The 22,630-nt window shown below is 37.1% G+C and overlaps 1 protein-coding gene and 1 long non-coding RNA gene across 3 annotated transcripts in view; both read right to left on the bottom strand.

Annotated features, from left to right (window-relative positions):
- LOC137859673 (uncharacterized) overlaps window positions 1-3,803 on the bottom strand; it is a 39,635-nt gene extending 35,832 nt beyond the window's left edge. The window contains exon 1 of the long non-coding RNA XR_011098455.1: window positions 3,651-3,803. This is a non-coding gene — a long non-coding RNA (uncharacterized lncRNA). The remainder of the gene's footprint in view (window positions 1-3,650) is intronic.
- A 4,982-nt stretch (window positions 3,804-8,785) lies between these two features.
- PLPP4 (phospholipid phosphatase 4) overlaps window positions 8,786-22,630 on the bottom strand; it is a 68,799-nt gene continuing 54,954 nt past the window's right edge. For both annotated transcript variants that reach the window (XM_068689006.1, XM_068689007.1), the window contains exons 6-7: window positions 15,543-15,713; window positions 8,786-11,810 (exon numbers count right to left, since the gene is read on the bottom strand). In XM_068689006.1, the coding sequence (XP_068545107.1) occupies window positions 11,611-11,810; window positions 15,543-15,713 (371 nt within the window). In that variant the 3' untranslated portion in view covers window positions 8,786-11,610. The remainder of the gene's footprint in view (window positions 11,811-15,542; window positions 15,714-22,630) is intronic.

Raw genomic sequence — 22,630 nt, 5'->3', positions numbered from 1 at the left:
CACAGCCATCTGTCAGTGAGAAGCTCCCAGGTGTCTAATGAAGTTGTGGGGGCACAACACCCAGCCCATCAATAAAACAATCCACAAAACCCCACATTTATTGTCCAAGTTCCAAACAGGCTTTTTGGTTAGCACAACACCATAATAACTGAGGAAGAAAAAAAGTCATATGTATAATTAGCTATTAGCCTACTTGATATTAAGTACCTAGAATAAAACTCCTATTTAATACCTAACACTTAATAAGAATTATATGGATGATTCTAAATAGAATTAGACATTAATACTCGATGACTAGAGATATTCCATACTATCATAGCCTATATGAACACACTTCTAAACACCTTCCTCCACACCAGAGGGAAGCTGGACAAGGGACAGCAGCCATAGACTTGGATTCATTTTTATTATTTTGAGTTAATAGCTGTCTGTACCAGCAGGATCTACTACATGCTGAAGCTCCAGGAAAAAGGTAGCAGGACTATGCATTCACAGAAGAGGTGATCATACAGCACAAATTACATTCAACAGGTGGGAAGGGATATGCATATGGGACAACACACAATGGGGTCAGTGGGGTTCTAGCAAGAAAGCCTGGACATCAGAGCAGTACCTCTAGAGGAGAGGAGAGTCAGACTAGACTAGTGGTCTTCCAGGATTTTGTTGTAAAATAACCATGTGCTATTATGCTTAGTGTAAAAAGAATTCAGTAGCAATTCACTTTGATAGTATTGATGCAACTGTTCTTTTCCAAAGAATATTGTCATGCATCCAATATGACACGAACATTTTCCCTAGGAATATACCATGCAGAGGAGGAAGGCATTTTCCACAGGCTCATTTATCCACAAAGAAATAATAAATACAAAAAAAAATCTTAAATTCAATTCCTCTTAAGACACTTAAAACACTGCTTCTGTGTGAATGATAAACAGCCCTAAGCATTAGAAACTACTTCTGTCAAATGAGGAGTGAAGAAACTCCTGCTGATAAATGTGGCCTCTAAAAAGAACCGATGTCAAAAAAAAAAAAAAAAAAAAAAGAAAAAAACACAAATCCTTCCATGATCAAACTGGTTTTACATTTCACTGAACAAAACCTACAAGTCAATAGCTTGTAACATTGAATTTCTAATGAATTTTCTGGTATCTGTTACTGTGACTCCAGAAAGCTTCCTGGTGTGACCCGTGTGCAATTGCACTACTGCAGGCAAAGAGTTGAGGCTCAGGTACAGCAGAGCCACGGGGGACCTCTGAGCACCAGGATGGCAACTTGCTTCTGTAGCACAGGCCTTCACTGTAACAAGCACCAAACAAAGAGAGAGGAAAACAGCTTCTGCCTAGTGGAGTTTACAGGCAGAAGAGCGAAAGGGAAGATGAGATACTTTTATCCCCAAGCCCTTTCATGTCTTTCACTGGTGTTATCAGGAATAACAAAATAGCCTTTACAGGTGATTAAAAGTGATTCAACCTATGAATATCCCAGACGACTCTCAACCCCACTATCTGCATTTGCTATGTAGCAGGAAAGAGCAAGAGATTGTATCAGAGCTCGAGTACCAGTGTGAATAATTGATATTAAGATCTGCATAAATGAAACAGTTTGACTGACCTACTTTAAGGCTTCAGGGAGGTCTATATCATAGAATGAGCTAATTTGAGTTTATGACCTGTTTAAGAGTGTAAGCATGCCTGCAAGCACACTTTATCACAGACAATTTCATAGAAAATAATGTACAGCATAATGCTATTATTCCTCAACTATATTTGGCTCCCATTGATTTCAGTAGTGATCAAAGGCAATGCTATTTCTTCATGACCAGAAGTGGCATTTATTTTAGTAATAAATAAATAAATAAAAAGATAAAAATAAATATTTTCCTTGAAGTGCATAGGCAGATGTCTGTTCATCTCAGAGACTGGTTTCACAGGCAGTTGGAGGTTTGAGATCTAGAGCAGCCTGAGCATGAAGTGGTGTGCTGACAGCAGAGAAAGCCCATAGCCACCAAGCCTCTTTTAAGGGCCAACTGTTCAATGAAGCCTGTCTCCAAGCACATTTTTGAGCCACTTCCAGCTCCTATGAACATCTGAGCTGCTCAGCTGTGTGCCTGGTCCTGCTGAAAGCAGACACAAAACTGCCATTTAACTGAAGTATCAGGAACAAGTGCTTTGCAGAAAGATCTTAAATAATCGTCTTCAGGAACTACTGTTTGATAACAGCAAGCAGCCACAGCAAAAAGAAAATATTGAGCACTGATGTAAAAACCCACAACTGAAAACCCAGCTTATAGCTGGTCTTGCTCTGTCCTAGCAGGAGCCCACAAGGGATACTGGGAGCACTAACCTAAGCATTTGGAAATGGCCTGAAGCAAACACACAGTTTAGCCTGATGATGTGGTGTGTTTGATGAAAGCACATCACTGGCCCACCAACTATCAGCTGTGACACTACACCAAGAGAAGGCCCAGGAGACTCCGTGGATCTTTAGTTGCCCGAGCATTTTATGATTAGCTTCCCCTTTGAACCTAACCCTTATTCCTTTAACACATTTGGGGAGAGTAAGTTATATCTCTTTGCCCTCATCTGAAACTAAGTGAAAATTCAGTGTGATGGGGAGGTGACAGGAAAGCTTTTAGTGGAGTTCAACTGACAACAAGATGTATTTTTGTCCCTCTCTCCCTTAGCAAACCCATTGAAATTCAGGTCACAGGATTGGTTTAGATCATTTGCACCTGTTAGTTCTGGTGTTTAAACAAATTCTTCACAACCTTGATGCACATACATGAATGTCAGCAGCTTTACCAGTGAAGATTTAGCAGAGGAAAAGCAAGCTTCTAGGCCTTAATGTATGATTTACTTCACAAGGCTCTGAGGGTATTATACATTGCATACATTTTCTGAACATTAGTGTTAATTACAGTAGTGACTCTCGTTATTTACTAGATCACTGCAACATAATGAAACAGACTTTCTATGATTTAATTTGTAAATACCTTTGTCACGGACACATTTACTGCATTATAAGTGCTTGTTCTCTAGCTATTACCAGTACCATTAAACAGTAACTCCCTAAACCACCATGTCATGGCTACATTTTTTAAGAAAGATGTTGGGTAGCACAAGTTTTTCCTCTTATTATTAGTGAGGACGATATATTGGGGGAAATATACACTCACTTGCTCAGCAGTTCTATACAACTCCTTAGAAGCTATCATAAACATTAAGAACATACGGATTCAGAAAATTGACTTTTTCAGAACAATCTTTCCAGAAAAAGAACGCTGGAACACATTAGCAGTCTTAATTTGTTATAAACCATTGCACTTCAAGTTAGAAGCCAACCTTTATTTAACAGCAGATAGGAAAAAGCTTAAGAATACAAACCCGAGAGCTTCACAGTCTATTAAGCATTAGGGAGGAAAAAAATAAAAATGAAAAAAATAAAAATAAAAAAAAAATAAAAAAGAAAGCTGAAGCTCACCAGGAGATCAACTCTCTCTACTGCAGAAACGCTCCACAAACCAAGAGCTAGCAAAAAAACAAGATTAACAGTGGTGCCCCCTAAATTCATAGGAACAAGCAGTTCTGCAATCTCACTGCCTTCCTACTTCAGCTTAGCACATTTCCATCTCAGAGCTAATTTCCACTTACCTTAGGAATTTCCACACAGAACAGAGGCTGGGTTTCACTCTTCCTGAAAAACATAAATCCACTTACTTGCTATGCACTCCTATAGCACTTCTTCTTACACCCTCTCCCCAAACTTGCTAGCTCTCATATCACTGATGCAGTGGGCTGCTTTTGTCTGTGCCTGTGCTTGTTCTCAGTTGCCCTGAGCTGAATACTCAGAACAGCTGTGCTATTCTGGAGTTGCACAGGAGTTTCCCTTTAGATTAAAAGAGGGAACTCTCCCTGATGCTAAAATTAAACTGGGCAAAAATTAAAATGGAACCATTTCCCATGTGAACAAGTCACAAAACCAAAACAGTTGCATTGAAATTCTGGGGGAGTTTTCTCACCCCAGTAGAGAATTTATGGTCATAATAGGAAGGTACAAATCACCTACTTGAGAATAAATCCCTTACAGTGGGTATTTGCCTGGCACCAGTGAGCTGGAAGCCTCAAAAGAGCAAGGGTGGAAATCATCTCCACATGCTGGCAGAGGGCTCTGTACACTAAAGTGTATGTAGGTAGTGCAGATTGTTTTCCCTTATTGTTAAAACTCTCAGTTTTATTAATTTATGGAGTTAAAACTATTTTCTAAACCATTACATCCCTGTGAAATGGAATTGCTCTTTTCCAAACAAACCATCACAAAAATATGATGTCTAGCCCTTTGTTTCATGCAATTATCTGTTTAAAGAGGCCAGCTCCAGTCTTTTTCACATTCACTGATTCAGAGGATGTTTTAAGCTGCTTTTTCTTTGTTGAACAATGCCGCAGATATGAATTCCAGCATATTCGCTCAACTGACAGACTTACTGACAGACTTACACCTCTTAGGTTGAAGAATGACACTGTGACATTGGCCGGGTGTTTTTTTTTCTTTCTTTTTTTTTTTTTTTTCAGTGTTATATTGACTTCAAGATGAAGTAGAATCTGAATCTTTTATCCTGGCTTCAGTTGGTTGGACTGGAAACAAAGATGAAATGCAGTTGTGTATACACAAATGCTCTGTAATGTTGTTAAGAAATGATGTGCACAGAATTCAGACTAATATAATAGCATTGTATATTCAGTCTGTCTGGTAACAGAGATAGTTATAACAATATATAATTTGTACACATCACCCTAATAAAGTGGGGGTCCTTTTTTCCAAGTGACCCTTATGCAAAGAATTGAATACAGAGTTCAAGGAGAATTGTGACAATAACGTGACTCCAGCAAGGCAAAGCTGTTTGGACTAATAAACCAAACGTTCTCTTGTTGAGATCTCTTCCAGGAATTAAGTAATGGGCTTATATCTTAATTAGGATCTCTTCACTCTTAACCCTCCAAATGGTGTCAGAAAGTCACTCTGAGATAGAAATGCTAACAGGAATAGTGGCAAAGCTGGCCTCAGCTATGGTTCTCAAATGGTTCCCATGGCAGCAGATAACTTCTTTATTTCACAGTTTGTTTCCACTCTGCTGCAGTGACCACAAGCTACAAAGTTGAAGGATAGAAATAGACTTGTGACTGCAATAACATCACAGTGGTGGGAACATGGAACAAGTGGAATTGGAACAAATTATTTTACAGAGTTTTGTACTTTACTGAACAATGCTAACAATGTAATTTCATTAGGCAGTGGTCTGAAGAAGAGCAGCCTTATTGGGCAAGCTGTGTCTCTTCTTGAAGTAGTCACATCAGGATTTTTGCTACCTTAAGTGGATGATAAACTGGTACCTGTGCTAGACGGAGGGTGTTTGATGACAGACTAGAAGCTTTTAGTATCTAGATAGGTTCTTGAAGTGGAAGCTGGCAGTATAGCTGCGTTGCCAGACTGCCTTCTCAGGGCATCGTGGGAGAAGTGAGAATTCTTCTGAATTGATGTCCCTGAATTGCACGCTTAAAAGTGCACTCATCAGTCACTCATAGCATCTAGTACATCAAATGTGCATTTGCTCAACCGATAACATTGTAAAGGTGAAGAACAAGAATCTGCTTCTGCTCCAGCTGTGGGTTTGTGCATTTGGAAAAGTGAAAGTGCACTGGGAACGCTTCTCATTACTTACTGCGCTTGCTGATTGCAAGACTAAGAACTGTAAAAGCCACTTGTTAAAAGCGTCCTGCACCTTAAGAGGGAGAGGTTTTGCACATCAGGCAGTGGTAACCTGAAGTCTCCCACTGCAGCTTGTTTTGAGTCTATCAGGCAATTCTATAACGATATCTAGTCCCTTACAAGTTGCTTCTGTGTAAATGTTGTTTAGAATACATAAATGCATTAATTATATTCAAAAACTTATAGGAAGTATTGCTTCTGTTAACCCCAAATACAAAAGCTGCCTCCCTGGAACAAGTGTCTATGTAAGGGCTTAAGGGGGATGCTATTATAAATATACATTTAATTCTTACTATCCCAAACTATTTTGTTTCAGTGGGTTCCCATTATTAATTTATGTCTAACCATTTCCTCACATAGGCTTGCTTACAGTGGCCACAGCAGGGGCTGGGGAAGAAGAGGGACTTTGTTCTGCTCACAGAGCATCTCTGGAAGGGGTTTCATGCAACTTGGGCAAAAGTTTCCCCTCCGCATGCCTGGTGGACTGCACTGGTTAACCCAGAGAGGCAGGAGGGACAGGGCAGGGCACACTCCCTTCTGTTGCAGTGCTCATGGTCCTGTGAGTTATTTCACTACCTTCAATCTATGTGTGCAAATCCCTTAGTGTCAGCCTATTTATTTCATTTAAATCCAAGAGTGAAAGTTAACCCAGACAGTTGATCCCAAAGCAACAGCCCACTGCTTTCCCTGAGCATGGAAGTAACAGAGTTGCAAATATTAGGCCAAACCATTGCAGTCTATAAATAAAATCAGGGCTCCAGAGGGGGGTCCTGTTCTGTTCTGTAAGCTGACTAAAGCTTTGACATTAGAAAAAGGCAGTTTCCAAACAGGAACAGAACAGACAGAAATAACAACAGAAAAGAACATATTTGGATCCTCTAATTAACATATAAAGGATAGAAGAGGGTAATGGTGGGAGACAGGCAGGATCCAAAAGAAGGTATTTGTGGATGTCAGCAAACATTTCTCTTCCCATTCCCTTCACCAACAAAGTGGCTGCTCTGGAGACAAAGAGAACAAGAAGAGATCTAAAGGAGCTCACAGGGCTTAGGGTTGTTAAACAGCAGAGTTATGCCTATGAACAGGAGGCCAAAAGAAAAACCAACCATATAAAAGTGTTAGAATGAAAACAAAGATTCCTTGTGCTCAGCCCCATCTATTCCTGGAAATAAACTTGTTTCAGACCACGTGAATTGAATCTTCATTATCAAGAGTTAAATTTTAGTAGGTCTCTAGCATAATGGATGACAGCTGTAAAGCTGCCAGTGAAATTGAGGGCTTTTTTTTGCTCTGCTAACAGAAACTCAGTCCAAGATTTAAGACCTACATAGCTGGCTGAATCACATTTGATGTTTGCCGTTCTGCAATACATGTGAACGGGTCCTATGCATCGCTGTGTTGTTTTTATTGAGTCAAAGCACTGAGCGAGGATTTTCTATTTCATGCTCCATTCATACCTTGCTACACAGATTGCATGATGCATGCTACCCACTGATGCCCTTTGGTTTTCCTTTTGGAAAGATTTTGAAGCTAGCAACAAAATAATAATTAACAGATCTTTACTTCTATAATTTCTGCATACACCTATTGCAGCTCAGATGCCTTTCATGTGGTTATTTAGGTTTAATCAAGATCCAAATCTGGCCTGAAAGGCAATTTCTTGGCTATCTCTGCAAGTTTCATCAAAAGTCCTGTAGCAATAAACCAATGATGGGATGTGCCAGGCATATGCAAAAGCTGTGCTAAGTGACTGTAGATTTTTGACTTCATCTGAAACTAAATTGAAGCAAGAACCAGCCTACAGTGAGTGAAGTCCATAATCTGCATTGATAAGAGTGGTATTGTGGAGTAATCCCATGCGATATTGGAGCGTTTGCCCTGGTGTCACGAAGAACAGAATTTCCTTTAATTTCTGCTTGTGTTAAAATAAGCACAGAGTAACTCTTTAATAGAGGTTCCACACTGTACTTGTCCCAGCAGGCACAGGACTACTGTAAAGCAGTAACACTGGTGGGGTAGGCAATACAAAAATGATAATCACTGTTGCCTAATGCTTGCGGCTATTTCCACATTCTGAACATCAAAAGCGACAGAAACAAGTGTCTGACCTTTTCACTCCCATTACCCTGATGCTGCTGCATTCAAGACTTTTCCCCTTGGGTCAGGTCAGAGCAATCCAACAGTTTTCTAACTCAGAAGAGATGTATGTTATCACAAGAAAACAAAATTGTGGTCAAATTGTGGCAATATTTCACTAATTACAGTCCTAAAAATGGAAGAGTTTGAGCAGGAACTGTGTGAAGGCTTTACTCCACTTACTGGATGTGATGTGACTGGTGATAAACAACAGTTCCACTGAAATTAACATAATTTTACTACCATATACCAGAAATAAAAATATTACATACTGTTTTATATCCATCATAAATTGTTTCTTTTTAGCCATGGAAGAAATATGAGGTTTTCTTTTCATATTAAGTACAAAGAACATGCTGTATTCATGAGGAAGGAAGCAAGAGTGAAATCAGGCTAAACTGCACAAAGAGAACCTGAGAATGAAACAGCAGAAATGCTTCAGCTCTAGTCCTAATACATTGCTTGAGATATGCATTCACTACAGGGACATTTTGCTGACTGGTGTGCAATCTTGTGTTTCTCTTGGTTTCAGGATATTTCTGTTGTGTTCTATTAGATCTTTTTACCCTTTTTTAGCCTAATCGCACTTCATTAAATATGGCATTCCGAGTATCTTTTGAGATATAGAACTTGACAGATAAAAGGGATCTGTTGCAGTTTAGCTGATTGAATATTTTAAAATTTCAGGCTCACAGATTTACACTGCATTTTCCTGGATGAAAGGTGGGTAGCTTATTTTGGTTAAATGAGGTTTTACTAGTAACAGTAATCACTTTTGGAACTGCTGTTTTTCATAAGTAATTCAGTTACATTAGGGCATGGTTTTTGCAATACTCTCTGTGGTTTATTAATTAAACTAATGATAAAAAATGATAACACACAGATGTACAAACCCACATTCATGTGTTGTTTTATTGGTGCATTACAACATTACATTTCCTTCACATTGAGAAAGCATGAGATTAAAATGCATTGATCCACAAAAAATGCCTTCCCTACACTGACTTTGCACTGGTAATTACAGCATCTACAGATCCCTCCATAAGTTTTACTTAATTATGTCTTTGATATTTTTAATTACATTTTAATCAAAGCTTTTACATTGCCTGTTTTATGACTTTTAATTTAATTATTCCCATTAAAAATGTTATTCTTTACTGCTTTGCAAAGTTCTCCAATTACTCTTGCAACATAAGTATTTATGCTGTATTGTATCTCATATTCTAAATCTTTTAACAGTCCCTGTTCATTTCAGGGCTGTATAAGCATTCCCAATCCCAAAGTAAATCACTTTGTATCAAAAGCCATTAAAATACCGGGAATGTGAACAGCACAGTTAGGAGGCCCCACTCACTTTTGAAAATAAGCCAGATCTATATAAAAACATGCAAAATGCACTATGCACTGGTATTAAACTTCTAATTTTGATTTAAGATTTTTTTTTTTTTTTTTTAATGTTTGCATATAACCTGGAAGACTAGGGTTCCTGCTGAAAGAAAAAGCTAATGGCAAAGCCCTATACAATGTAAAGATGACACCCTTACTCTAGGGCTTTATTTTAACCCTCCGATATGAAGTAATAGAAAATGGTATCTCTGTTATAGAATTCCATAGGATGGTTTAAAAACTTCATAGAAAGATAAACCTCCACTAAACTGTGTGGATTTCTACAATAAGACCTCAATTACACTAGTGAAGTGTTCTGTCAAATCCAATGCAAATGCTATGCCGGCACGATTTTCTTTCACATATGCTAGGATCATGACCTAGCACATATACACAGCAAGATGTTTGGCTGTCTCTATTCTAGAGCTCAGAATACTATAACTGTCAGTAAAAAATCCTGCCTGTAACTGACACAGTCAAACTGGCATCAGTTTTACAAGTAGATCAGGCCTAATATCTACTGAACCCTACTGGGTTCATGCCTATTACAGTCTGTTCCTTAACATCATTTCCTATTTACAGTTATTTCCAAATATCATATGTCTATACATAGTATGGTTGCATTCTCAAGTACACAATTATTACAGTTTTTTTAAAAGGGACTCTAATTTATGTGTTTTCTATAAAAATTCAAGTGTTGCCAATCAGGAAATAGCTCTTCTCAAAAAAATCTACAAAGCTTACCTTTGACAAAAGTAAATGACAAGCGTTACATAAAGACATTGAGCTGTTTGAATCACAAAATGCCTACAAGGCCAACACATATTCCAACAGGAACACATAAATTATAATTATGGCAGCAGTCTCCTCCAGTCTAAAGCACCATAAAAATAGTTGTTGGTCAATACTATCTTGCTTTAACCAGCAGCCCCTGCTAAGGAACATTCAACTGCCGAGATGCGGTCTAGAACATCTACCTGTATTTTCACAGGATACCTAAGAAAAGAGATTCTGGAATCTGACATTCTGCCATCCAAAGTTACATCATTTCACAGGAATGTGATGTATACTGCATAGTGCATATGTAACAGAACTGGATCCTAACAATAATAAATTAACTAAAGTTGTTTGGTCATACACTTAGTAATCTCTGTACCAACACCATTTTGATTGAGGTGAGTTTCAATTCAGGTACCAAGTCAACCTTTGCAAACACCATGCACAAGAACATGAAGAGCTGAGAATATGGAATGGTTTGACTGGAACATCATTTCCAGCATTCCTCTGGATATACTACAGAGCTGGAAACCCCCATAAGCATTCATAGTGGTGCACCAAAGTCACAAATGAAAATCTTTGCATTTCTTCAGATCACCAATGCTACAGTGAGTCACCACACAAGAATGAGCATGGTACATTGAGATTCACAAAAAAAGATGTTTCTTTATCTTCAAACTTTAAGGATTTTTAACAATTTGTTTTAAATACTTCAGCTTGTTGACTGTGTTCTTTACTCTCATTTTGTTTTGATAGTATTTACTGCAAGAGCTCTCAGAAATGTCAAATGATATAACACCAAGTTTCTGATCCATTCTACAAACATACATTTTATCACAAGCTGATAATTTTAAGAGTGTGGAATTTCTTGAATGGCAGCATCATTCTGAAGAACTACTAATGTGACAATGCTTGGCTCTTGTAATCACTCGCGCCTTTTGGCTGCTTGATCATTAGTAGCTCAGAATGACCTTGCCAAAACTTAATACAAAGTTCTTCCAGCATGTGGAGTTTATTATGTTAGAAGGCAACAAGATAAACAGAAGGATGATGCCCTAACTTATTAAATTACACATAGAAATGTCTGGCTACAACAGACACTGAACATCTGATGAAAAGTGCTGTGTGTACTCACCACTCATCAAAGTCAATGAGTGCTGAAGACGACCAGAACTTTCTAGGAGATACTCAGAACTTTAAAAAATCTGTTTCCAGATCTACTATATCCTCAACCACATCTTAAAATTATTCTCCTGACCAATCTCAACATGGAATTGTTTTTAATGTTCTTTTCCCTTCCCCCAAATAATCTACCTGTTTGCAGTAGACTGAAAACAGACAATTCAACAGTCAATACGAACTGAAAATTTAAATTTAAGTGTATAATGATACTATGGCATTAAAAATAAAACATTCAATTTTTCTTTATAAAAAGGAAAGAAATTAAAGAAAAAGCACAGATCATGTGTACAGTAAGAAACACCGTGTTAAGAGACCAGCTTGGAGAAAATGTGAGAAGGCTAAAAGTTCATTCTGCATTTCTCAAAGTCATACTGGACCTTCAGTTATTCCCTCTAGAGGCAGGCCAGTAGCATTATCTGCTGTAGGTCTCTCTTCTTTCTTCATAGAGTTCTGGTCTAGCAGGCTGACATAAGATTTATGACAAGCTGTATTACCCAAAGGAGGGTAGTGTTGTCTGTAGCAAATATAAGCAAAAATGAGGCCAATGATCCCTCCAACGAAAGCATCTAGACAAAGAAAGCAACAAAACCAGAAGCATGTTACCATAGAAAGAACAGCCAGTACTGAAAACTGTAAACAGAAATCTAAAACATTAGATTGACCTGGAAGTGTTTAACCCAGAATCTGTGAACTGTGTATTTTCATGAACAATTTGGAGCCAAACACCACACAAAAAAAAAAAAAAAAAAAAAAAAAAAAAAAATCTACATTTTTTCTTGCTATATTATACTGCTATATTATCCACACCCAAAGCATTACAAACACTTCTTAAACTAGTTGCTAAGTGGTTGCAGCAACACTTTTTTTTTTTTTTTTTTTTTTTTTTTTTTTTTTTTTAGCATTTCTAAGTAGAACTGGAAAAACAGTATTTGTTGTATGGCCAGTCTTTAAGGTCTGCCATAGGGTTTTTTTAGGTTTCATTACTGCTTTCAATTACATTTATTTGGTATTAATGATGCTGTGGTCTTTTTCAATTCCTAAAAATAAGCAAGTACAATTCAAGGTAATAGATAAGACTTAATAAATTCTAGACTATTCAGTTCAGGAAGTATTTGTATTTATGGACATGTAATTGTATACAAAGCTAAATAAACAACTGCTAAATATCTGATTTAAACTTAGAGAGACTTTTATTTTTTGAAGGTGATTTGGTGTTTATTTATTTATTTGTTTATTTATTTCCTTTCCCCAATCTGCCAATGCAAAACAAAGCACTAGATGTGGGATACCTAATTTTTCTGAACTCATGAGTAAAGTACAAAAATATTCATGTGGCTTTGAGCCTTATCTCTTCACAAACTCTAGAAAGGTGGCAGAAAATAACATATAACATAACATAACATAAAATGTAAAGAACAATGTTCAATGTTCACAGACAAACTACTGTTTGATTTAGCAGCTCTTCCTGGCTTCTTCCTTTATTCCTTCATTGCTGAGGACAGAATAGCTTTGGAAACCAGATCTTAAATGAAATTCAGATGAAATGGAAAGAATGCAGAGAAGACAAGCAACTATATATAAAATTGAGAACATAACTAATAAGAAAATGTCTAATGAATACAAAGAACTTGAGGTGAACATGCAAGCGTATGGCATTCCAATGTGGAATGCAGCAGTAGGAAGAGAAGGGTGCTCAATTATTCAGTGCTCCCTTTGGGAAGTACATGCAAAAACCAGCTTTGTTGGCAGTGAAAACAATTTAGGTTTAGATATTAATAAAATTTTTTTTACTTGTGAAGGTTGTGAAATATTTATTTGGGTTTCATGGAGAGATGAAGAGACTGTGGAATCTTTGGGTTTCATGGAGAGATGGAGAGACTGTGCAATCTCTTTCACTGTTTTGTTTATTTTTTTTTTTAAGACCAGAGAAAAAAAAGATCTGTCAGTAATCAACCACGTGTACTGGACTTTGATAGGTATTGTAGGCAAACAGGTCACCTCAACCTTACCTATATTTTTATAAATCTTTGTTTTCTTTCATGAATACTTTGTAAGTTGTACTGATAGAACTTGATTGATATGCAAAACCATAAATGTCCTCCAGGATGAAAAAGGAAATACGTTATATATGTGTAAATTCTCAATGCTAATCCCTCATGTTCCAGTGCTTCTAGTATGTTCACTCTTTTCTCTAACTAGAACTGCACTGTCTTTGTGTTTGTTAGCATAAACCAACTATTTTATCTGCTACACAACTGTGAGATGCATTGCTGATGCAAAGATTACATACCAAAAGAATTATTGTGATCATCTAACACGATTTCTTGGGAAATATAAACTGTAGGACATCCCTGAAGTAACTTCTTATTGCATTAAAGATATTTAAAAACAAACAACCAAAAACAACAACAAAACCACTACCGTTCTTATCAACTTGTACAAAATTTGGTTATTGTGATAAGACATATTCTATAAACCTGTGTTGGCTGAAATTCACTGATTAGTCTCCTTTAAATGTGGTAAATTGAATCCTGTCTCATTTGCTTTTTTATTTTGCCTTAGAATGTAGTTAAGCCTATGACTGCTGCTCTTAATTATGGTGGGACCTCAGTTTTCTACCAGTCCTCTGTAATTTCCCCTATATTTCCAGACTTGCTGAAAACTTGCCTAGATAATTTCTTTCAAAACACTTTAAAGCAAATTGTGCAGCTGTGGGCCTCGTTCTGCTCACCACAGTAATACAAATTCACCACATGACTTATGCCAAAGATTTCTACCTTACTAACCCTTACTGGGGGTAACACTGAGTACACAGGGTGCTATTTTGCCCTCTGTTTTTGAAGACAATGATTCTGTGTTTTATTTGAGTTCATGGTAGCCACAGCTTTCTCTCCATTATTTTTCCTTTGCCCTTAAAGGAAAAAAGTATATTCTTTCAGCCTCGGTATTTATCTTTACTTTTTTTTTTTTTTTCTTTTTTTTTCATACAAGCGTTCCACTTATTTCATGAGCACGCTAATATTCTCAGAGCTATAAACTTATATAGTGATCTAGGGACTTAAAAGCAGCCAATATATTCAGGATTCGTAATGAAATATCCTAATGTTCACCAATATCAACACTAAGCTCCTGAATACTACATTTCCTAGGCAAACTGAAGGGACCTCATAAAATACCGATAATGTTAATGTTCTCAGCCCACTATATGGCTTTTTAATGTAAAAATTACTCTACTCCACCTTTCACCTACAGTATGCTGTCCTGGACATTATATTGATGGTCCTTGTTCATTCCCCACAGCATAGTTAAGACTCTATTATAAAGCCACCATAAATAATTTAACACAATTGGCTGACTCTGCTGAACATAAAAGACAAGGCCTGAACTTTGGCACTGCATACTGCAGAGTGAACGAGTCTCTCCCTTGAGATCACAGTTCTCTCAGCTAACGGCATGGGTCATCTGCAAGATAATGCCTGCCAGCATGGTTCTAGCTTGGGAAGAGTTATCTGAGTCTTCAGACCCATCCCTTTGAACTTCAGAGATAAAAATATGAGCAGCTGTAAATGGACACAGTCAAAACCCTTTGGGGCTGTGTAGTTTCCTTCCATCATATTTAAAATACACCACAACAATCTTCCCCGGAGCACATGTTTCAGTAAATAAATGATTCTTAGTCTTGGCAAGTAGTAGTACACACTGTAAACACATCCAAAACTTGATTAAGCTGTACGTTGCCACTCATGTTCATTCGCACCGTTCTCTCTCTAAAAGAGACTTGAGCCAACCAGGTCTCCCACAGAGCAGCAGATCTGTAACTCTGCCGCTGGGCGAGGCGAGCACCTCCCGTTCAGCAGCTTTGTTATGGGGGCTCTCAGTGCCCCTGTGTGTGCCGAGCACTGCTGCAAGGCAAGGTCTCTGCAGGAAGACAGGACACTCCTTGAAGAAGATGTCAAAGCTAGTAGATGGTGATTAAGCTGCTATGGGAGAACAACATGCTGCATGAACACACACACACACAAAAAAGAGTGAGAAAAAGCATGTAACAGGATGAGTCTTGCTCTGGTATGGAGCCAGCTGTATGAGATAAGAGTGCTTGGTAGGACAGAGGTACACTGTACTAAATTGAAACTACGTAGAGGAACCAAAAAATGGGAAGCTAGGAGCATCAGTGCCAGGGAAGTCTGCTATAGCGCTCCGTCACATTGTAACGTGATTTCAGTGGAAAAAAAAAATACAAAAAATACAAAGCTAATTAAATATATATATATATCGAAAAAGATATCTCCATGGCTCACCTTGCCAATGGTGTTTGTAATCACACATACGTGACAGAGCAATCATCATGGCACAGTAGAGAGGCAGAATAGCTGCACAAAGCCGCCAGCTCTTCCCCCGGCCATTTTCTGTGAAGCAATGCAACTTTCCAGCTAAGTAAAAGGTGGTAAAGCCAAGGCCTGAAAATGCAACTGAAAGAAAAAAAAACATAATTGTAGTATTTTATTATTTGGCATTATAGTACTTTGTCATTATTGTTCTACACTCTACTATCCCTTCAGATCTGGCAGCAGGATCCTTCTACTGAAGAGAAGTCTTGAGCTTTACAGGGTGATGTTAGGAGGCAAGCTGAGAAGTTGAGAAGGCCTGTCTGCAAAAACTAAGGGAATTTCATAACTTGCATGGTGATCATATGTAACTATATAAATTATGCTGTTATAATTTACTATTTTAAAAAAATATATCACATGCCCTAGGCAGAGGTATTTTTGCCTTTTTTTTTTTTTTAAATAAAACAATCATTGTACAAATCTTTATTTCAAAAAAAAAAAAAAAAAAAAATCACTACTTTGCAAGCTGAATCGGAAAAGATCTCCTATTGTGATGTGCAGATCCATGATGTGCATACGTTCTCCAGAGCAGTGGCATCATCTCTGTAGCAATGCACGCAATCAGGCAAGTAAACAGTGCAAAGTAAATCCATTTCCTTCTCATATGTACTCAACTTTCCCACAACCTGATATGTCTACAAATACTGTGGTACCTATAGATGTTCACCTTTCCAATAACAATTGATTTTTTTTTCCTTTAGAAAATCACATTTTTCTCCCAGGTGAGAAATTGGCTGCGGAAAGAATCACCAATTTTCTTTGCGCATTAAATTAAACATTTAGACGAATTTTTAGCTTGAGTCACAAAAGCCTTTTCACGCTTAACCTTCAGCATGTCTTTCCTGATTTGAGATCTATTCTAAAAACCTCAGGTTCAAAGCAGAAAAGGATTCAGTCAGTTTGTACTGCAATTGTATTACATTTAAATGATATTTTAGGTTCCATTAACCTGTTTCTACAGAACATGTTGAACTGACAGCAATTACAGAACCCATATACCAAGTTTTTGTACTGAACTTTTTGCCTCTTGCAGCTGTTCACCTTCCAGATGAGATGCTGGGTGGCTTTTTTATTTTTCCTTTAACTGTGTGTGTGTGTGTTTTTTTGGTTTGTTTGTTTTTTTGGTTTTAGACCTTTAATATGTTATATTAACATATTCTGGGAAATACAACAAACATCCACAAAGATCACACGGTTCTGCTGCTGACTGCAGAAATCAAAATAGAACATAAGCATTTAAAACACAAATAGCAAAAATATAAATATATATCCAAGCACTTGAAATCCTTTTTCTGACTAACCTTTATACTTTTTACCTTTGTAATATCTAGCAACCTCTGTGAGAGGTAATAGGTCACTTCCATAGTACAAAATTCTGTGTTTCTGCTGCTGGTGAATGGAACAGTAAAATTGCCCTCAGGGCTGGGTCAGACGTGTATCTTTTTTCTAATCTCCTGCTCAGGCTGTTCAAATGGCCTTGTCCTCATGTTCACAAATGCTAAATGTAATAAAGTAATCACCCTGCATTTTGCTGATCAATCTACGAGATGTACTATCTTAGCTGGCAGCACAATAGAGTGGTTTCATAAGTTTATGCTATACAGCTGTTTGAATGCAATTACTGAAGATTTGCATTTCATCTTCAAACACACAAATAAGTCACTTCTCTGGAAAGGATATGGCAGAGCAAGACAGAATGTTAATTAGTCATCAAACCAATACAACAAATACTTTGTTTCCTAGCCACTCTTTCAATCAGGGTAGATGTAGATTAGTTAAAAAAAAAAAAAGAAAAAAAAATATTCACACTGAGGATGGTGAGGTGCTGGGATCGGTTGCCCAGAGAAGCTGTGGCTGTGGCTGCCCCATCCCTGAAGGTGTTCAAAGCCAGGCTGGATGGGGCTTTGGGCAACGTGGACTACTGGGAGATGTCCCTGCCATAGCAGAAGGGGTGGAATGAGAAGGTCTCTAAAGTTTCTTCCAACCCAGACCATTCTGTGATTCCATTCTTTGATTCTATTTCCAGGAAAGAACATAAAAGTTTTTGTGGTTTAAAAATCATACAACCTACAACACTTCATAAAGTAGAAGGCTTAAAGAAGCAGCTAAATGTAGTATTGACTTTTCTAAATCTACTATTTAAACTGTTGAGCATTATCCTTTAGTACTAAGAAACCTTCATGGTATGGATATATATTGCACAATCCATAGTGTAGGTGTCCAGTACACACATATTTGTATTCAGAATTACTAGAATTTAACAGGCTATTCCAATGCAGAAAAGAAAGGGAATAACAAGACAAAACAGAATGGAACAAAAACAAACAAGCAAACAACAAACAGAATTTGTGTTTCAGTCTGGACAACGTCTCCTATCAGAACAAAACCTTGTAAGAAAGATTTATAAGCTTTGCACAGGATCAGAGCACAAGGAGAAAAACAGCACCTGAAATACACCTGTACATTATGCCTCTGATATACAGAAAACCAGACTTCATCATGACTGAATCAATATTCATATTATGATATTATGCATATTATGGGGAATGGAGAGAAAGCTTTTCTTTATGCACCTAGACTCACAAGTCCTTCCGTGTTATACATGTATATTTTAATCTAAACCTTACTTTCTAAACTCAGCTTTCATATTCATGATTCAAGCAAGGCAAAGCTGACCTGCAAAAGCAGTAAAATGAATATTATAACACAGCAGCATCCAGTAAAATAAAAATGCAGTGCATTATCTTTCAATGACCTAATTTAGTCCCTAGTTAACAAAAGACGTAAAAGAGAACTTTTTTTGTCTTTGAAGATAACTTCTTCATTTGTTTTTGAAGTAGGGTTTTAAGCTGAGATCTTCCTTGATATTTAATTGCTTGTGAAAGATTCATCACTGTAGGACTGCCAGAAAACTGACTGGAGAGATCAGCACTTGAAGAATTTGTTCTAATGTAGCTCTTGTAGTAAGGCAAGATTCCTCTTTGGTATAAGACAAATTAATTTTTTAAAACACAAACATAACTACAATCACACTGACATGAATTATTCTGAAATTGAACAGGAAAAGTGCACATATCATATAAAATATCTGCCGCAGATGGAATTGCTGACAGGAAACCATTCTCCACAATAATCTACATTACAATCATGTAGTTTGCTGCAATGAATATTTTCAGGAGGTGAAACAGCATACAGGAATACTCTTAGCCAAGTAGCTTTGCACATCTTAATATTTTCATGATTTCTGGACTTGCTTAAGACTCTGTGGATGTTATTTATTCATTTATTCATGTTTAATTATAAATATCCCATTTGTGATCTTGGATGTAACTAGATATATTCCATAAAAAAAATATATGGGTGTTCAACACAATGGCTCTAACATACTAAAAGCAAAACTGTAGAGAAAAGTATAGAGTAAAACCAATCTACATCTTTGGACACAGTTCAGGAAGTGTTCAACTTCAAAGAATATAAACAGAAGTCAATGTTTCAATTCAGGAACTTTGCCTTCTTTCTTTAGGTCTGTTCCATCCCATCCAGTCTAAATTACAACCTCCACAACTGCAGTTGTATTATCCTGATGGCAAAGGCCTACAATTAAGGGATCCTTTATTCAAATGCATGGTGGACAGCAGCAGCAGGTTTAGTTAAATGAGCTTTAGAGCAAACCTCGTGATATTTAAAATAAATATATAAATACATTTCCCCATCATTTTTTTTTTTTCATTCTACTTTCAGAATTCACAGCATTTCCAGAAAGAGGTGCTCATGAATGGAGAAGGTCAGCAGTATGTATTTACACTAGAAACTGAGGCAGCTTTGCCTCAGATGGTCAATATGGTCCTCTAAACTGAAGGTCAGGAAGAAAAGAAACTCACATACAGTCCTAGAGGGGAATTCATCTCTAACAAAAGATGAAAATGTAACATAATGATGCTCTAGCTTGTAGCTATGAAACTAACAATCTGTAGAGCAGCTTTACATTGCAATATTGTAAGATCGGTTTTCCACACCCTGCAGTGCGCACATCCAGAAGAGCTGCTTGACCCTATAGTTGCACTGTGTGTGTGGAGATAGCAGCAGAGAACATGGAATGAACAGCTAAATGCTCTGGGAGGCGGCAGCATCCAATGCAAAGGTAACTAATTATTCTGAAACAACTCAAATCCTATGCACTTCATGTATGCTGCTTATTTGGTTGATAACTACATTTTGAAGATGTGGTCATTCAATAACATTAAGAAAAACAATTCAGTCTTCAAGAATCCCTGGATTGTAGGTGATATTTACACTGAAGAACTGGTCAATCAGTAGAATGTATTTGAGCAGCTTTTGATTTTTTTTTTTCCTTCACATGCTGGACTCCATAACTCACTGTATCACAGAGAAAATGCAAACACAAGTATACACACATCACATGTCCTACTATATTAGATATGTATTTTCAAATTGCCTAATGTTATAATATAATACAAGTTATCCTTCTGCATAGAACAGATTCCAAAGAATCAGCAAAGCAATGTTCCTTATCTGTACAAATACTCTTACCAAGTTGGCTTCTTCCTAAATCACAAAAAAAAAACAACAATTTGTTTATATAAATAAAGCATGGAGCTAAATAAAATAAAAGCCCAGCACTTTTTGGGGACATTGACACAAATGAAAATGAGAAAATCAGTCTAAGTTTAAAATACTGCTAACTTAAGGCAGATATAATAAAAATTCCAGATAGAAATATCTAATTAATTTTCAGTGTTCAAAGAGGATGAAGGAATGATTCAAAAATGAGCCATTTTGCTCAATCAGTGTAACTAACACAAATCAAAGTCCTGACATTACAAGTTGTACACAGGGAAACCTCTCTGAGACAAGCCACATGATCTCCCAGGGCTTGGTAAAACACTGTAGATTTTGTGAACATACTGTGCAAATATTCCATATTCTGTCTTTCATTATCAGAGAGAGGACACAGTCCCCAAAAACTTTGCAACTAAGGATACAGATGCAAAGAGGCAAGGTGGGAGCTCAGGAAACAGAAGAGATTTGATCAGTCAAAGACAAAACTTGGCAATGATACATGCAGATACTTCACAAAACAAAACAAACAAACAAAAAAAAACAGAACCTGGTATGCCTTCTGCCCAAGGAGCTTGTGATCTAAGCCTTTATTTTGCAACTGGATCAAAACATGCCAAATTTTGCACCATGCAAAGCTTGGTGCAAAGTGGGTGATGGCAGTCTCTAAAGTACCAAAGCCAGCCCCTGCAGATATGATGAGCAGTTTGTCAGTAACCAGTGGAAGGGTGAAAACAAGCAATTGAACAGGTTTTTAGATCCAACTGGCTGGCTGTAGCCCTCTGTATGAAGACAACATAATGTTGCTTTGACCTTTATGTCCTATTGGTTTAGGAAGTACCAACTTAAAGAGCACCTTTTACTCATTTTGTGTAGGTGGGCTGTCTGGAAGGCACCTTAATGGCCCTTGAAGCTTCTTCTCAGCATTATCTTTATTGGAATATATAAAACCTTGTTAGAATGAGCCTTTCAGATTGTTTCTTTCACTTTCTTGTAGAAAAAAATAGTTCAGAGAAGAAATAAAGAAAATTATAGCATCTAGGGACACAGCAGACCCCATTCCAATATCTTATTCTCTCCAGAGGGGGGGATCTAGCTAGGTTTTAAAAGCCATCTGTATGGACCAAACCAATTACTGAGTTAAAATGCATAAAGTGAGAAACGGTGAACAAGAACCTGATCTAAGGCCCCCTAAATAAATTATTCATTAAAAATGTAATTGCCTTTGTGGGTGTTTTCTGGAAATTAAAGTACCTCAGGAGGATCTTCACCTTCACCACAAATGGATGCTTTGCTAAGCACACAGTACATACCTTCCTTACACTAAGCAGTTTCTGAACTGAAAAAAATATATAAAAATCTTCAACTCATTTAAGTGGCAACAAATTATGAAACTGTAGAACAACTATTACAAATGGCCTATGTAACAACAATCAGAGAAAATGATCCATCTCTGTGTCTGTAATGCCTTATACTTGCAATGATTACTGTATATTTTTCAAATGCAAACACATGCTATTCATCACTGGAATTGCACAGCAGCCTACTGCAATTTTAGCTGGGGTAACTGGTGAATGTTTTCAGTTTCACACTGCTCAAAGACTGAAATATTTATCTTTCCTGAAGGAAAACGTATGATACCAAATGGCTGCATAAATTTTAATGCTGAAATTCAATTCAAAGAGGATTTTATAGGAGTACAATTCCCAGAGAACATTTTGAGTTTATTATCATTTGCAATATATATATATATTATTTTTTTTTCCAACTGGGATAGTCAATCACCTTTCATGTGGCTTAGCTTTATTAATTTGTTTTTACAAATAGCAAAGAACCACAGTTCAGCAGAAGCAACATGAAAAGCACATCACACAATACAAATGTATTCAAGGACTTGGGAAACAAAAAAGAAGATATTGGAGATGGAGACATATTAGAAGAAAGATAGACCTATACTATCTGAGAGGCAAGTAACTAGAGTACTAGTCACTAGGGTCATTAGGTTGCTGTTGTGGGACACTCGCAACAAATTCTTATGAACCTGTTTTTTTTCTTTCTTTCCCCTGACAGTTTATTTACATGTGCTTTTCAAGATACTTCATTACACCTGAAATATCTAAAGTGGTCTCAGGGTGTACATTACTGCTGAGAAAAAATGGCAAAGTTGTTCTGAATTGTTCAGTTAACAATGCCAAAAAGTCCTAAAGGTGGACCTGTTGCATGGCCTATTTTGCCAATTCTGTCGACAGAAACATTGAACAAATCTGCTTTCTCTGACAACACAGTAAAACAAAGCCTAAAATGTCTCAGATTCTGGATTTACTTTGAAAAGAAAGTGGTCAACACTTAGGCACTAACAAAAGCATCCTTAGCATTAATGTAAACTGCAACAAACCACCTTGTAAATGCAGCCCTGATCA

Source organism: Anas acuta, chromosome 7 (assembly GCF_963932015.1).
Source record: "Anas acuta chromosome 7, bAnaAcu1.1, whole genome shotgun sequence".
Lineage (NCBI taxonomy): Eukaryota > Metazoa > Chordata > Aves > Anseriformes > Anatidae > Anas > Anas acuta.
This window is presented reverse-complemented; position numbering and strand designations above follow the sequence as displayed.